The following is a 17,375-nucleotide window of genomic DNA, read 5'->3' as shown; positions in this document are numbered from 1 at the left end:
CGATTTTTAACTCCGACTAACAATGTATTTAAGTTAAAGATGCGGTTGCAAGTTATTTTGGACCAATGGAAGTATCAATTGCATCGGCGAATCTTTGACGCTTATATCATATCTTTAATATGAAATTCCTTCATGATTAATCATGAAGTCGAATGAGTACGGTATTCTATTATAGCCTTTAACTGCTCTAGTTCGTAGTACATTATTACTCAATTATTGTAAATCGACATCCCAATAGATGGTGGCGGTTGTATGAGAAACACTCATTATAAAATCATCTTTTGCTTTGCTAACCGGTGGTGTCGCGCGCGCAATCATCTGTCACCGTAGGGAGGAGGTAAAGTGATCACATTAATCTTATAAGCATGCTAATTTGTGGGGGGAATGGTAATTTTTCATTAGAAATTATCGGTTGTGTAAATTAATTGTAACTGGATTGTAATAATCATTAAAATGAATCTATAGTCCTAGGTATCGTATTCTTCTTAGTCGATTATAAAATAAATGAAACATCAAAGGTCTTCATATGTTAGTTATACCTACTAACATATGAAGTCCTTTGATGTTTCATTTATTAGTTCTGTTGATGGTGGGGAATGGGATAAGTGTGGAAAACCTTTAGAACAAAGATTTTTTTTTCAAAGGGTTTTCCACACTATTATTATTTCTATCAAAAATGGAAAAGAAATGTTATTTCCACAACAATATGGTGCTCTTGCTACACAATAACCATCAGTCAAGCCGTTAGAAATAAATGTGGCATAGCGTTTGAATAGTGGTGTCTTTTTTTCTGTTGACAGCCTCTTTCAAATGACAGTTTAAAATAAAAACATTCTTAAACTATGTTATGCCACAGGGCCTTAGAGATTTCCCCGTAATAACGATTAATCTACGTAACATTATAGTATATTTCCTACTATAATTGAAAGTACATTAAGTATTCAGCTATTGGCCACTGTTTTATACCTACTACTTAAAAAAAATTGCCCTTCCTCCCATTTGTATTCTTGTTCCCTTCCGATGGGTAGTATTTTGAATCGACTTACGTCCGTTATCTATAATCAATCTGTCTGTAACTTGTTGATAAGTTCCTTAGCAAAGTTGTGATTTGTTAGAAATTGTATGGATATTTTTGGACTATAACAACGTGGCTTTGATTGATTAGTTGCTAAGTAATAAATCTAGAGATTACGGATAGATTAAATATGGAAAATGGACATTTATATGCCATTTCGTTATGAAGGAGACTGCTCTTCAGTTTGGAGAGTTGGCAAAACTTGTGTGTAAAGAAAAAAATTACGATTTTCGGACTACTAGCAAAACTTTGATGGGATATAATGTTATATACCTACGTAGTCCTCGATAACCAGAAAAGGGACCGTCTCCTTTAACGAATTGATTAAGTAAAGTTCGCCAAAGAGGTTGGTGCTTCGACTCTAGAAAATCAGACTACTTAGTACACATTTACGTACGTACTTATTTACGTACTTATTTCAAAATTTATATTCATATAGAATTAAATTTACTATAAAAGTTTATTCATAGTAATTTTTTTATTTTAATCCTACTTAATAAAATAATTATTGAACCACTTTGCATTTTAATGTAACTTTGTCAGCCATTTACTTATTTTTTTTTTCCCCAATATTGTACGGTCTTTAAAAAATTCAAACATTAAAATCCTATTTTTTATCTGTTTCTTTCTTGTCTGTCAAAGTTATATTAAATAGCACGGTTATTTAAGTAAACGTTTTATATATGGTTTAAAGACTTTTATTAAAATTGAGAATTACTTTTTAACACATGTTCTGTTACAGGAAATCTACTACTGAAGACGACGCCGAGACGAGAGTGTAATAAGATCACAATATAGTACAAGATTTCCAATGAATCTCAATTAGTTAATTAATTTATTTGACTATTATATTTTGTAAAATAAACATATTTCATCATAGTTTAGCTGTTATATCTACGAAGACTGGCGCATACTCAGTGCTCACTGCCATAGATAATACAGACCTGTCAAATAAGTTTTAGACCTGTTCGAGGGCTAGAGTTGTATGACATTTGCAGTTGTAGAATTAATAGTCTTAAAACTTCTAAATACTTTTCGCTGTTGCTTTATTATCTTATGGGTTAGGATGTAAGCACCAAAAGTTATTCATCCTACAAACCAATCAGATTGTAAAAAGTTGTCAAATATCAATCATTTGATTAGCTTTGGCAAAGTACATGATAATTATAAAATACATGATAAATAACAGCAGTGAAATGTATGGCTTGACTACAATTATGTTCCTACTTCCTAGACCTTCTACAACTACAGGTAGTTAAAGCTTTTTAATAGACTGCTTTTGACAGTTCTATTCAACGTTATATATGTACGTTATTAAATAAAACTTGTAAAATTTTGCATTCGTTCTTATGTAAAAACATGACTACTTTCAAAAAAAATATTTAAAAAAAATTAAACCGCTCAAAAGTAGCGTATTGAAATGGTTGGATTTTAGATGACTTTTCATATTAACGATTATTTCAAATAGATTTTCTATGCTTTAAGTAGAATAGTTGCCATTTATATGAAATGGTAGTTTTTAAGATTTAAATATTTTAATACAAAATCCACCATTGCACTCAATCAATGCTCAAATAAATTAGATCTCAAATTTTAATGTTTTTTTTTATTGAAATAATTCGAATTAAATTTTTTTTAGTAGATTTTTAAATGCAATTTATATTCATTGAGTAGGATTTAACTAAACGGGTGTTCAATATATTTTAATGATGTAAATGTAGTTTTTTTATATAAATAAGGTTTTTTGTTATTTGTACATAGGATGAAGAAATCTTAACCTATATTTAAAAGTTTGTACTGTAATCAAACATAATTAAATTGCAATGAAATGAATCTGTAGTGCAATCCTTTTACAAGACTCTGCGGCATAGAAATGCATGATATAGTTTTACCAATTTTATTTCTGTGTACCTACTACGAAAATTAGAACCGATTCGGTAAAAAAAAAAATATACTGTGGAAATATATATATGCTTCATTATGAAAATTTGGCTTGTTAGAATATTGCTTACGAAGTTATCATCCAAAGTCAGTAGATAATTGTATATAGAATAACACCATGTTCGCAAACCTTAATATGAAGTATCACTGTGTATCCAAACGCATTGTACTAAGATCCACCAATCAGAATAAAATAAAGACTTTCATTTGATTACTGCATCGTTGTCAGTGTTTTCGGTCGTACTTCATATTATCGTTAGTGAAGACGCCGGTGCGGGAAGATAAGTTATAAAAGATTATGTAGATCTTTATGATGTACCCTAGTTGTAGGTTTACAAGATGTGAAATATTTTTATAAGATACCAAAACTTATTTAAATCTTTAAGAGACAGCTTACGTTTAAAGAACTTAGGCCTCGAGCTGGTAAGCTATTTCTGGGAGAGTTTTATTAATTAACAGTTGAAAATTATTTTGGTAAAATTAAACAGTAGATCGCAGAGCAACCCAAAACTGATATTCACTCAACTTGTATTGAATTTTTAAAGGTTGTATTGAGCATGTATGTATCTTTAAAAGTTACTAAATTTCAAATTATACTGTACTTATCATTGATTATCTCCATTACAGGTGGTAAGACAATGTTAACAAACCATTCTCTAGCTGTCAGACTATTCTAGTTTCAAGAGGCATTTTTGAAAGAATTTTTTAAATTTTTGAATGCATATCAAAATTGCCGAACCGTCGGGATTGGAACCCGCATATAACTAAGTAGGTATAAGTATATCGCGGCCGGAAACTTTAACATATCAACACTCAACTTGCCAAACACATTATAGTAATAGTGTACCAGCTGTCACAAGTGACTTGAAGTGCCATTGTGTTTCATTGTTATAATTAATTATTTTAGCCATAAATGCTAGCTGCCGAACAATGAAAACAAACATCAACGGATTTGATGATGATTTTTAAAAATTAAAACGTATATCCTCTTACAATTTTCTTCTTCTAGCAACACTTTATATGAGTAAATCAAGTAACACTTTCTATGAGTCAATGATGATGATGGCGCTATGCTTGAAAAAAAAAAGTTTAACTTCTTCTGGAGAGTCTAGAATAGAATCAAATGGAGAATTCTAGAATACAATGGAGGCTAGAGTCGTGTTGATTCTGCAAATTTGATATGAATTTAAAAGTTAATTAAAAAACTATAATAGTAAAAAGTGTAGAGGAAAGTTCATAGTCGATATAGTTTTTAGAACGAATATATGCAATGTAAATACTGACCGTCAAGAGTGTTGTGTGTATTTTGAGCGATTTAACGAAGAGTCCACCTATTTTGTAAATAAATAGACTTTTTACACTTTGTAGCAATTAATAAATTAGTTTAATAATAATTTTAAGAATAGGGAAATAAAGCTTTACTCGAACATTCCCTATAATCACATTGCCATATAAATAAATGAGTTTTAATTATGCAGTATTCACCATACTATATAGAATAGAAACTCTATAAGAATATTATGTATGATTTGTCAATGTATAAAGAATATTAATTTAAATACATTTTGTGCGCATTATCTTTTTGAGTTAATTTAGTTGACACAAAGCTTGAACTAATTAAATACTTAGTTGCCATTAAATTTAGACTTGAATCCACAACTACAAAAAACACAAAAACGGCTAAGTTTTGCTAACATTTTTCGAAAAAATAAGAAAAAAATTGATAGGTTTTTACTTTTTTTTCTATTTCTGTACCTTCCGGTTCAAGTCCGCCATGTTGGAGTTTTCATTACGTCATAGAATAATAGTATACTACACAGAAGAACGGTAAATTTTTGCCTATACCTTTATAATACGAGTACCTTTTATTTGATATTAAATGTAATTAATAATAAAAGTTTTGCATATTTTTTCTTGTCAAGTTGATGTTTTCGCAGCGTTATATATAGAAAACACGAAGAATGCTGGCAAAGCCAATAAAACTCAGCCTCTTTAGTGTTATTAGCTTACAGCCTAAGTCATTTAAAATAGTCTCCACTGGAGACTTAGTAGATAAAAGATTTTCTCGCTTGCAATCGAGGAGTCGATTTCGAGGATGGAACTTCCCATTAAATTGCATCATATGTGCATTGTGTTAAAGCTCAAATTTGCCTACAAGCAAGAACGTTTGTAAAACTAAAATCAGAAGTACCGGATTTACGACTCTAAAATTAAGTGACATCTGGCCCATTTTGCTTTGCCGATACAAAGTTTAATACTCGATAACGGCTCCTTGCAAATCTTATACTACCTACGTAGTGATCGGTTTAAATTTTGTGTACAACTGAATTAACCCAAATGATTATGCTATTTGGGTAAACTTGTCGATTTAAAAGTTTAAAACCAGGACTAAGCAATTTTTGTCGAATAATATTGAGTCGAAAAATACTAAGGCAACCATGCATTTCATTCAGTGAATTTATAATTAATGCATTCCATTTGTAACAAAATTGATTATTAGTTACAGTAGGTACCTACAAAATGTAGAATCTGAACTGTTTTTATTGAAATAAAATATTTTATTGCTAAAGGTGGTTCTTTATTTGTATATTCAGTTTTGCAAAACCTAGCCATCGATATGACTGTGACTTGGAAGTACATTTCGGGACAAAACAAAGACCTTTCCTTCAACCCACTAAATATGTACTCACTCGAGCTTTGGACTTATTGTGTGTATATTAGATAAATTCTTGTTCTTGTCTATGCATCACATATTGGGAAGGTCTGGTGCGTCCAAAAGGTGTCCCCGGGAGAAAAGCTTGTGTCATCCATCATTGTCTCTCGGTCTATGTCTCTTTCGCAGATATCGATCTGCGGAACCTGTCTTTTGTTTACCTGAATACTGTATAATCGATATTACGGTATACCGAATACTCAAACATTTATAGCCTAAGTACAGGTACGTAAGGAGCTGTGGAGCCTCGTGGCCAAAATCATGGCGGTTATGGCAAAATTTCATTGAGTTGTATTTTGGATGAACCATCCTCCACGTCGCTCGGTCATACAGCATACTGCCCGTGGGCCGTGATACAATAACGCGTCCAGAGGACAAGGCCAAGACTGCAAACCACCGGCAAACAGATAAAAAAATGATGTCTGCTGTATTATGACATAATGGTTAACATAGAGGATACAAACACTGATAGAAAACCAGAAAACTAGTATATAGTACTGTTTATCTATAAAGTTATGAGTGGCTGAAATGTACAGAAAACCCATTAAACCATTTTATACAAACGTTATTTTCTTGAAATTCTTATCAAAGACCCATCAAAATGCCCACTGTTGAATGGATTAGTAATCTCCCAAAGGGAGGGGAGGGTGATCGTAGTAGATGATAGTAGTAGCACAGAGGACGCTACTGCCCGTTCTCTGCTATATTAATTTAGTCGCACCCGTGGGAAGAGGAGGGTTGGTGAGAACTGTATTCTGATTCGCCGTCACCACACAGCACAATATTTATAACTTAAATCATATCGGGAAATAAAAATAAAGAACACTCAAAACTTTTAGCTATTTATTCATCAACATACATAATATCTACATTTGCACAAATATGTTTTAACTTATAAACGCTTCAGTAAGTAGTACTTACGCTGACACGATAATACTTTTCTTAATTGTTTTGATTCATGTGCACATGGTTTGTGCCAAAAGTTGAACAATGCTAGTCCCTGTCTAAAAAGACAGCATTCACATAACATCTAATTTTAAACATAGATTAAAGGTTAAAGAGAGTAAATAGGTCCTGGCCTTATTGCATTTCAAAAGAGCTAATTATTTACTTACTTTTAGGAAAACTATTTTGCAACGGCTCTACCTTTATTTACCCTTTAATCTGTGAATTTAAGTTAATGTGAACATGAATTTACATATACAAATAAATTAGTGTGTATCTATCTCATTTCTCATTTAAATATAAATAAGCAAACTAATATTTACAAACAGTAACAATTTAATTTCATAAAAAATAGACAAATTTTAAATATTTATGAACATCAATTATCATTAATTTTCCGGCTATGTTAATTCTATAAGAGAAATTAATATATATTTACTTACATTTATTAATGACAATATTTATACGTGTTCCAACAATATAGTTAAACGAAATGGCAGAAATCAGACAAACATTACAAAATTGGGGTGATTTCAAAATATTATAGGGGGAAGAAGGGTCATTGTGACCACAAGAGGTATTAAATTGGTGGTGTCACATGAGTTGTAATAATGAAAAATCTTTACAAAAAAAAAACTTATATTCACATGCATATAAGTGTGCACTGAAATTAATGGTAAATATGACAGAGTGACATAAATAAATACCCATTATGGGGGGTAAATCAACATTCCCATACCTTAAAGGGCATACATTTTCCGCTAGAACTCTCAAACGGCGAAAAACAATTAACATAAGTGTCATTTATTTATATACAGTGGCTTTTACCAATCAAAGCGTTCAAAAACGTTGTATTAACATTTCATGGAATGTTTAAGCCTTAAACAAAATGACTACATACATCAGTGCATCCAGTCTGGGCCCTATTTTCTATGACATTGAAAGCGCCACTATACATCTAGTGACGTGTTGAACCACTTCAAACAAGAGATATGTAAGGTATGTTACAACAACAAAAATGTATTTAGTGATATTAGAAATTAACATGTGAATATTTTATTTTCCAAATGTGTTTCATCCTACATGCCATAGTAAACAAGGTCTGCTTAACGTAGTTATTTGGTTAACATTATAAAATACTACGATGAGACAAAATATATTTAAGTATATAAAATGCACTATATATCTAGTCAATTTAATACAGGACACTGTGATATGGTATTTAAATCATATATTATTATTGGTTACAATGATTAAAGTGGTCTAATAACAATCCAATACAATCTTTTCTGTAAAATGATTTAATGTTTGAAACCTTAGCACAATGCTTAAAAACAGGCATAGTTTGTACATTATATTAGTTAGAGTAATTGAATACAAAACCTATTTAGAGAATGTGTACAAAAAAAAAACAAAGATTTTTCTCAAAGAAACTAAACTAAATTAAGGCAGATGCTTGAATTTTTGTTATGTAAACTCAATAGTTTACATAACAAAATACATAATAGGTAGTAATTTTTTTGAAGTCTAGTCAAATCAAAAAAGGAATGGTAGAACTAAAACTAGATATTCATATTTATGAATTTGTTGCAATTAGACAAACAAGGTTGTAACTTACTGTCTGCATATTATTTAGATGTCCATCAAATAGGTCTCCCAAGTGCTAAGGTAATCAACATTATAAAAAAACAGAATAAGTCAAATAATAATTGCACATACTTTTTGTAACACAGCAATTCTGAAGTATATATTCCAAAGTATACAAGTCCCAACACTTATTCAAAGCTTATATTGCTCCTTAAATAAATACATTTTTGTTTGAAGCACTGGCAGCGAGTTAGATGAGGTCAAGGTCAGGATAGGAGTACCAGTGCTCTTGCATACTGAAATTAGAAGAGAAATGTCTATTTATTATGATTACATACTTTACATAATAAAAATAACCTTCAAATAATTTGGCCTGCCTAGTTGGCTCCATGACTTTATTACAATTAAGTGTGGAATTTTATTCCTGGACTTGGACAAAAAATTGATAGGTATTTCCTATTTGTTGTGACTTGGAGAGCATGTTAAGCTGTTAGCTACATTACTACTGCTAGTGATAAAAAGCAATAAAGGCAATCTGAACTTCCCTCATTGTATGAACTAAGTTCTTGACCCATTTCCATGAGAGTTCTGTGAGTAGCAAGATGCTAAGTTTCTTTTTCGAAAGGAAAATGTTGCTGTTCTTGGCGGCAACCAATGCTTGCTGGGAGATCTAGACAGCAGCTTCACAATAGATCACACAGGTTGAAGTGACACCAGGGACCAGGCGAACCTGAGCCGCACAGCCTGTATCGGTAGGAGACAATTATCTCCATGGGGAAAGGATTTATCTACTCCCACAGCTTTATCAACTCTCAGAGCACTGGTGCCACAAGTAGAAATAATATCCAAATAATTTATGTGTAGTAACAAATAGGGGCAAAGGGTTTAGCATTAGATTTTGATTAAATCCCTTGTCGGGCCTAGCCCTGCCTGTGTTAGCCCTGCTGGTAGATATTTTATACCTACGCCTAATCTGTTTATACACAGTATCTCTTCAGAATGCTAAACTGTTAAGGGGCATATAATTTTCCATATGGACTATCACATTTTAATTATAATAGGATAACTAGCCCAGTTTTACTACATTTAGAGGTTTGGAAATGTGTGGATATGCAAATGTCTATATTTTCAGATGTAAGACCTTGATCATGCATATCTGGCTAGCACATTTGCTTTAGTGCTGAAAATGAGAGAAATTCTAATCAGTAAACTGTATTGGTAAGATATTATTGAGATAAACAACAATAAGCCATTCTTATTAATGCTGAGCATTTTTGTTTTATTAATTTATAATCGAATTATTTTCTAATACAGTTTAAGTATATATAAAATTCAAAAAATTATATATAAATAAATTCTATTGAATATACTATATCTTTAATTTATGCCATATTCTTTGAAATAGAAGCATGATTGACATTGCATTGTAATTCAATTAATCATTAATAAATATTTTAGTAGGATGGATCGTAATTATCTTAAATAGAGAAATGTGAATCAATAATGCATAAAAAATAGCATAAAATTTATTTTGGAACACATAAATTATACAATTTAAAACATTGCACTAACTAAGAACATATTTTTTTGATACTTACACTTAAATTCAAGTATGACTTTCTTCTTAAGTTACTGGTTTCCCATTTTAACTTTTGAAGTCATGTAAATGCCGACAATCAGTCCAAACAACCCAATGGCCGACCCAAAGATTTCCACAATCAGGATCTTTACAAACAGGGCTGCGTTGGCTGCATCAGCGAGGGCAGCTCCTGACCCGACGATCCCGACAGAGATGCCACAGAAAAGGTTTACCAGCCCCACGGCCAGCCCAGCACCGAACATGACGTACCCAGCCATCCAATTCTGTTGCTTGATAGCTATATCCAAGAATGGCTCTTTGTACTGCTCCAACATACCCGACAGCACGATGGCCGTAATCAATCCATAAATGGCCACTGCTTCACAGAAAATAACGGAGATCAAGTTCTTCGTCTTGATCCTGGGAGCTTTGACACCACCTCCCACTATGCTTACTCCGGTGGTATGGATTCCCATTGCAGCCCCCACTACTGAAAAGGCTACTGCGAAAGCAATTCCCAACGTCCCCCACATATAGGGAGACGTGTTCTCCAGGAACCATCCGAAACTGATTTGCTCACCCTTTCCAGTAAGAAGGTAGTACAACGAAAATATGGGTATGGCGAGCGACAGCAGCAACACAAACAGGTACGTCAGGAAGTATCTCATCTTGATGGAGGTTTTCGTCAATTGGAGCTTTTAAAACCAGAAAATCCCAAAAGGGACGGCCTTTTCTCTCCAAATTTTACTTGACAGAAAACTCAAAACGAAGAAGTCTTGTGATCACAAGATGTCAGAGACAAGAAAATGTTGCCATTACATTTTAAGTTAAAACAGAAAAGCATAGATCAATGTCTGAAAGAATAAAAAAAATGCTCGGTTGTTATTTTGCTGTAGCCTTGGTAAAAAATTTGCTCGTTCGCAATGCGATTGAGTCGTTGTCTAGTGTGGAAACAAACATCAGAGTAAAATAGATCTTAACTATAATTTCCTAAAGCTTAATTTTCGCCTGCAGCTCTTTAGATTAGGCCTTTGACAACTTTTGTAAAATAAAAATCAGAAGTATAGGGCTTGCGCCCTTAATACGTGCCTAGTAATTCGTATTCGGTCTATTTTGCTTTGATGAAACAAAGTTTGATACTCTCATAAATATAAGTTTAATACTCGATTGTGAGCGAACAAATCTTATACTAAGGCTACTGTACTATAGTGCTTGCTTTTAGACGAATCGGTAAAATACGGTTTTTATACTCTGTACAAGATTTTGGCACTTGTGACTTGTGCTGTGAATTGTCAAGTGTGTGACATGTGTCTTTGTCTTGTGACTATTTTATTTCAAAATACCTAAAAAAATATTTTGATAAAAATGTAATCCTAACGCTATCATAACATGTGAAATCGTTAAACATCTTTAAGGACATGTATTGGTTTCAATTGTGTACAAAATGGAGTAAGAATGGAGTTATAAATATGAAATCAATGAAATCAAGGTCTAAAAATGTTGTCAGCTTATGCGAGGTTTATTGTCCGTTACTCCTACTTTTTACTGTTCATAATCGTAGCTACTTCCACTGTCCTCACCGTAATACCTCTGGTTTGTCACGAACTTCCTTCATTTTCCGACCCAATAGTTGGCTTCGAAACGAGAGGTACAATGCTAGCGCACCGTTTCATAGCCTGGGAAAACCTTATTGAGGAGACAAGGCCCTCTAGAAGGCTCGCTGTCAATCCTAAAGAAATAGAAGATCAAATTCGAATGAATGAATCTTACCTTAATAGAGACAAAACTAGATCTGGTCGGAAACATCCCCGAAAACAACATAAAAAGAAAAAAAATTATAACAACACAGGATTCGCCACAACATTTTACACATCGCCAGACACAAATGTAACCCTCAACCATGTTCATTGGGGATTTGGAAAAAATGTTTCATATGAAGATGAAAATGCAGTTTATCTTAAAAACCATACAAGGAAACAGTGGAAGTCACTTAAAAACATGCAGCGTACACCTGATAACTTTCATCACAATTATGCTTCTGGAACATGTGGGTCACCAGTAGTAGACTATGCTCACTTGGTAATTACATCAACTGACAATAAATCAATGCTTTCTTTTGAAAACGTACAAAAGGTTTGCCAATTGCAGACCCTTCTTATTGAGCTTGCTGAAGATGACTTTTATAATCTATGTCAAAGATCATTCCACTCAGAAGAAATATGCTGCCCTATATGGAGTGTCCCTAACTACATAGCTTTAATATCTGGTAAGAATTCTTGTGAAAATTTAACTAAAGATGATGTTACTTATGTTGTAAATATATTAAAGAAATGTGCAGGCTATTTTCATAACTTTACACTGATGGCATCTTGTGAATTGAATCGCTGTCAAGTGCCAAAATATTGCTCCCAGTATGATGCAGTATATAACTTATTATTCTATATCATTGATGCCTATGCATTCTCTCCTCCACAATTCACAGAGTCATTTGTTAAAAATGTTATGATATTTCTACCTTTGCCCACTAGTAGGACTAGTCTGCCATATTATTTGAAATTGCAAGAATCAAATATGTCTTATGATACTCTCACTATCCCAGCTATGGATTTTGGATTAAAAAATGCTCTTTTTGACCTATGGATTATTGAAGATGCTTGGCTAATAGGTCTAGGAAGTATCTTTGTATTTCTATGTGTTTGGATTTATACCAAATCTTTGATTCTTACTTTATTGTTGTTTACAGCAATTACATATTCACTTGGTGTGGCATATTTCTTTTATGTGTATGTATTCAATCTGGACTTTTTTCCTTTCATGAATTTGTTAGTTGTTGTGATTGTAATAGGGATTGGGGCAGATGATGCATTTCTCTATGTTAAAGTTTGGAAAATGATAAGTAAGCAGTTAATAAGGGACAATGTTGTTAGTGTAGATAATGGGTTAACTGATATTAAAAATGTTACTAGTGCAGGTGAGACTATACTTGTGCAAATACTTGAAGTAACTTTGAAACATTCAGTTAACGCTATCTTTATTACAACTTTGACAACTGCTGTTGCATTTTATGCTTCTTATGTCAGTTACATTCCAGCCATTAACTGTTTTAGTGTTTTTGCTGGCACTGCAGTTTTAGTGAACTTTCTACTCATGGTGACTTGGTTGCCAGTATCAGTATTTATATTAGATGTTAAATTATCTGTAAGTAGTTGGAAAACATTAGGTGCAATTAGTAAAGCTGTTAATGAGATTGGGGAAGATATCAGTGTTATATTAAATCGATTTATTGTCACTTGTATAATGAGGCTGCATACAGGTTTTGTAGTAATTTTGGGTGCTATTGGAGTCTACAGTATAGTTGTAGTATTTTACTATCCTGGACTTCAACTACCTGATTCGAAACAGTTTCAACTTTTTCAAACATTGCATCCCTTTGAGCAGTATGATATGAACTACAGAGATAAGTTTCTATTTGAAAGATTTGGCCATGACATAGGAACTGGCAGTAAAATGCCTCTAAGGTGGATATGGGGTATTAAAGCTATTGACAATGGTAATCACATGGATCCATTTTCTAAGGGTAAACTAATTTTTGATGACAAATTTAATATATCAAATCCAAAATCACAGTCATGGCTGCTGGAATTCTGTTCTAAAATTAAAAGTCAACCATTTTATCAGCAAACATTAGGTCCTCTATTACCTAACTGTTTTATTGAAAGCTTCAAAATGTTTATGAGCAGAAAATGCATTGATAGTATTGACAAGATAAATAGAACACCATGTTGTGAGTCATCCAAATTCCCATATAAAAAAGAAGTATTTGATTTTTGCATAATAAAAGCAATGGAGTCCTTGTATCAAACACCCCGCCAAATTTTTATGCCAGGTGTGGCAGGGCCTAAATTTTCAAGGAGTGCTTACCCCCCTGTTGTATCTGTTATAGTAATAGAATTTGAAAGTGTCATCCCCTATTCTATGTCCTACAAGTCAATGGACGATTTTTTTGTTCAAGTAGAAAATTGGACTAAAAAAGAGTTGGAAAATGCACCTCCAGGGCTTAAGTGTGGCTGGTTCCTCTCTGATTTGCAATTTTACGATCTTCAAGCAACTTTAGCAAGTGGGACACTTCTGGCTTTGTTCTTATCTGCTGGTTTAGGATTCATAGTTCTTATACCATCAACATATAATTTTACTGTTAGTGTCTGCTCTCTTTTAGCCATAATCTTTTCTTCAACTGTAACAATAGCTGCACTTGTTTTGAACAATTGGAAATTAAATATATTAGAAAGTGTAGCAATATCTACATCGGCAGGGTTAGCCGTAGATTTTAGCCTGCATTATGCTCTAAGTTTTACAAATGCATGTGGCACAAAAACTACTAGAGTTAAGAGTGCACTTTCAACTTCATCAGGCCCAACTGCTGCGGCTGCATTGACAACAGGTTTTGCGGGAATATTTTTATTACGCTCAAATCTTCTTCCTTATTCTCAAATTGGGACATTCTTGGCTTTAATTATGTCTGTAAGTTGGATATATGCAACTTTCTTCCTTTGTTCTTTACTGCAAATATTTGGAGGTAGTTCTTCAAAAGAATTAAACTCAACAGAAGATAGAAAATCTCTGTCTCGGGTAAGTTCTGTTTGTTCTGCTGTCCCTAATTTGGAAAGTCATGAGCTAGAACAGTTAGCAGACAGTAATAGGACAAATATTACCTCCCAAAGTCCTTCCAGTATGAGCGCATCAACTGTCGTTATTCATGACGATTTTGACAATTCGTTGAGTAGAATTGAAAAAAATCCTAGTGACATAAATAACGAATGACTGAATGTTTAAACTTTAGTAGGTACTTAGTTATTTAAGAAGAGCTAATGCTCATTTTTGAAGTATTATTTTTTAGTAACCCATCAGTATTAAGACGTAAGATGTATTTTTTTGTATTGCTCCTTTTTTCGATCTGTAATTTATTAGCTTGTAAATTTTCAGTATTGTCAATACTATTTTAAAATATATTTTGGAAGTCAGGATTATATAAAAGATTATTGTGACAATAATTATCATCTACTAGTTTCACACGACAATACAAGATCTAAACGAGCTTGGATACTGTTAATGTATTTTATTAAGTTGCTTGTTTCTAATGATCGGTATTTGTTTTGACACACATGAACGCTTATTAATTATTTCAAGTGTCATTGATGTTAAGGGAATTCAAGTCAATTTTTCCCTTGTAAAAAGTTGTTATAAGGTAATTCTTTAGATAATTGTCTATGTCTGTAGGTACATGTATAAGTATGTATTTAATTCCATTTTATATATTGACACAATATAGATATATTGTAACTAATTGGATAGGAATATAAATGTTTTAATTATACTATATCTTACTGAGGTGGGCTAAACTGTTGTAATTTTTTCCATGATTCATATTATGTTTTTCTAACTGTTGTTTTGAAGCTATATTGAATATATGTGGTAAATTTAAATCAAAATTCATGTTCTTCCGTTAATTTAGCATTACAACTTTTTAAAAATGAATTTAAAAATAACATGTCTAAAAACCACATTTAATCATATATAAGAATTCTGTAGAAATACATAAAAATACTATAGTTTAAATACTGTATAATGTGTTTTATCAGTAATAAAATATATTATTATATGTTGTATAATGTATTGTATGTTAGTTTTAACGCCCACCTCTGTTAATATTATGTGTAACAAGTCTCTAACTGGAATTTGTACCTACCTACTGCTCAGGAACTATTTTGTTGGTGTGCACTAGGATAATGATTTGGGTTTTTTAATCTATCAGAGATAGGCTCACCCAGAATACCAACATTCTAAAAATGCTTATAAAGTAGGTAGGTAGATAATTCATGTTCCTAATTTTTTTGCCATAGCAATGGATGTATTACTATGCCAGTGTATGAATCTCTTCACGTGAGAACGAAACAAAAATCACTCGAATGTACTGTAGCATAGCAACAAAATATTTTTGTTAAAATTATACTGTGCCATAAAAAGTAAGATCGTTAAATCATTATATCGGCCGAATACTGAAACGTTTAAGATATACCAATTTTTAAGAAATTACATAATATTATAATGTTTCTTTTGTACCTACAACACGCCATACGTTTTGTCGTTGAAAGTCCCATATGTACGCGCGTTAATAACATTGTTCAATACGTCATAGTTAGTATTATTTTGCTTATTTACTTTCCTTCCAAGGCTATCGGTAAGTGATGTCGATGCCCGAATCCGTTGTATGTACATAAAATCTCTGATGTAGACCCAATTCATAAATCTAAAAATAGAGCCATTCAATTAATTGTTCTCTTTGTGAAAGGAAAGCACTATTTTTTGGTTATATGTATATTGTATTTTGACTGCCGAATGGCCTGCGGCCCTGCTTTCTGAGCCAAAGGCTGTGAGTTCGATTCTGGAAAATGTTTGGTTGATGAATATTTTTCTTTTCAATATTTGGGTCTTTATTTGTATGTTATAAGTATTTATGTACTTTATTATTCATAAAAATATTTATCAGTCATCTTAGTACACAACACAAGCTACGCTTTGTGTGATGCTAGATGGCAATGTGTGTATTGTCGTAGTTTATTTATTAATTTAATTTAGTTTAAAAATTATGTTTTCACGAAGTGAAAAGAACACCATTATTTTTAAATAATAATAATAATAAGTTTATTTCAATTAACAGTTACACAGTAAATTAAAAATAGTACAAAATAAGGCAAACATAAGGTAATGTGTATCATGAAACCCAAATTCGATAATACTGCTATAGTGCAAGACTGAGTCGCATTTATTATCGCCCATCTCTGGAGCGAGAACCATACACTTAAATTAAATCTAGTGAGATGAATAAAAATAGAAACCCAAAAACCTTTTGAATTAAATTCAACTGAAAGCATTGATAAGCTCAATTTTTTTTTTCTTATTCTACATTTACATAAGTAAATCCTTAAGATTTTTTTTTTAAATATAATTAATTGTACTTAAAAAATTAAATATGAGTATGTGCATGCGCGTGTGTTAATGTGTATGTGTATATGTATATTTAGTTTAAATATGACAACAATTGTCACCCACTGTACTTACTACTTAGTTAGGTATTTAAAAAAGTAAAACTGTATGGGACTATCAACGATAGATACGGCAATTGAAAATTAGTGTCCCCTCACACGGCTGGCATATTTTCTGTAGTTTCATACATTTTAAATGGACTCGCCGGACACGGGGACGCCGGTGGCCGCCACGCGCTACAAATCGTCGCGTCGCTACTGCTCACTACAGAAATTATGCCGGTGGCGGTATTTTGCGGTAGCCAGTGGCCCGTGCGCGGAGATACTTTTATTAATCAAGCGTTGCAGTATTCAGTGGTGAGATCTGTAAATAGTAAGGTATTCTAACTTTAAGATATTGAATATTATTTGCATTTACAAAAAGATATTGATATCAGTTATTTTGGTGTTAATATTTGTAGAAAATATATAACTTCTTTACTTTAAGATTAT

The 17,375-nt window shown here is 32.4% G+C and overlaps 3 protein-coding genes across 3 annotated transcripts in view; 2 read left to right on the top strand and 1 right to left on the bottom strand.

Annotated features, from left to right (window-relative positions):
* LOC120625863 (protocadherin-like wing polarity protein stan) overlaps positions 1 to 2,574 on the top strand; it is a 50,122-nt gene extending 47,548 nt beyond the window's left edge. Inside the window, exon 54 of the mRNA XM_039893110.1 lies at positions 1,818 to 2,574. Coding sequence (XP_039749044.1) covers positions 1,818 to 1,857 — 40 coding nt within the window. The 3' untranslated portion in view covers positions 1,858 to 2,574. The remainder of the gene's footprint in view (positions 1 to 1,817) is intronic.
* Positions 2,575 to 6,987: 4,413 nt separating this feature from the next.
* On the bottom strand, positions 6,988 to 10,654 carry LOC120625740 (V-type proton ATPase 21 kDa proteolipid subunit). Its single transcript, XM_039892913.1, has 2 exons — positions 9,860 to 10,654; positions 6,988 to 8,557 (listed from the first exon to the last, which is right to left on the bottom strand). Exon 1 carries the CDS (start codon positions 10,506 to 10,508, stop codon positions 9,891 to 9,893), a length of 618 nt encoding a protein of 205 aa, XP_039748847.1. The 5' UTR covers positions 10,509 to 10,654; the 3' UTR covers positions 6,988 to 8,557; positions 9,860 to 9,890.
* Positions 10,655 to 11,150: 496 nt separating this feature from the next.
* LOC120625786 (protein dispatched) lies at positions 11,151 to 16,292 on the top strand. The gene has a single exon (XM_039892993.1). The coding sequence runs from the start codon at positions 11,338 to 11,340 to the stop codon at positions 14,659 to 14,661; it is 3,324 nt and encodes a 1,107-aa protein (XP_039748927.1). The 5' UTR covers positions 11,151 to 11,337; the 3' UTR covers positions 14,662 to 16,292.
* Positions 16,293 to 17,375: the final 1,083 nt, after the last annotated feature.

This window comes from Pararge aegeria, chromosome 8 (genome assembly GCF_905163445.1).
Source record: "Pararge aegeria chromosome 8, ilParAegt1.1, whole genome shotgun sequence".
In the NCBI taxonomy this organism is placed as follows: Eukaryota; Metazoa; Arthropoda; class Insecta; order Lepidoptera; family Nymphalidae; genus Pararge; species Pararge aegeria.
Note: the sequence above shows the minus strand (reverse complement) of the source record. Positions and strands in the feature narration are given on the sequence as shown.

What these genes read in the sequence shown, in the direction of transcription:
- LOC120625786 (XM_039892993.1), top strand. Translation starts at nt 11,338, where the DNA reads ATGTTGTCAGCTTATGCGAGGTTTATTGTCCGTTACTCCTACTTTTTA.
- LOC120625740 (XM_039892913.1), bottom strand. Translation starts at nt 10,508, where the DNA reads ATGAGATACTTCCTGACGTACCTGTTTGTGTTGCTGCTGTCGCTCGCC.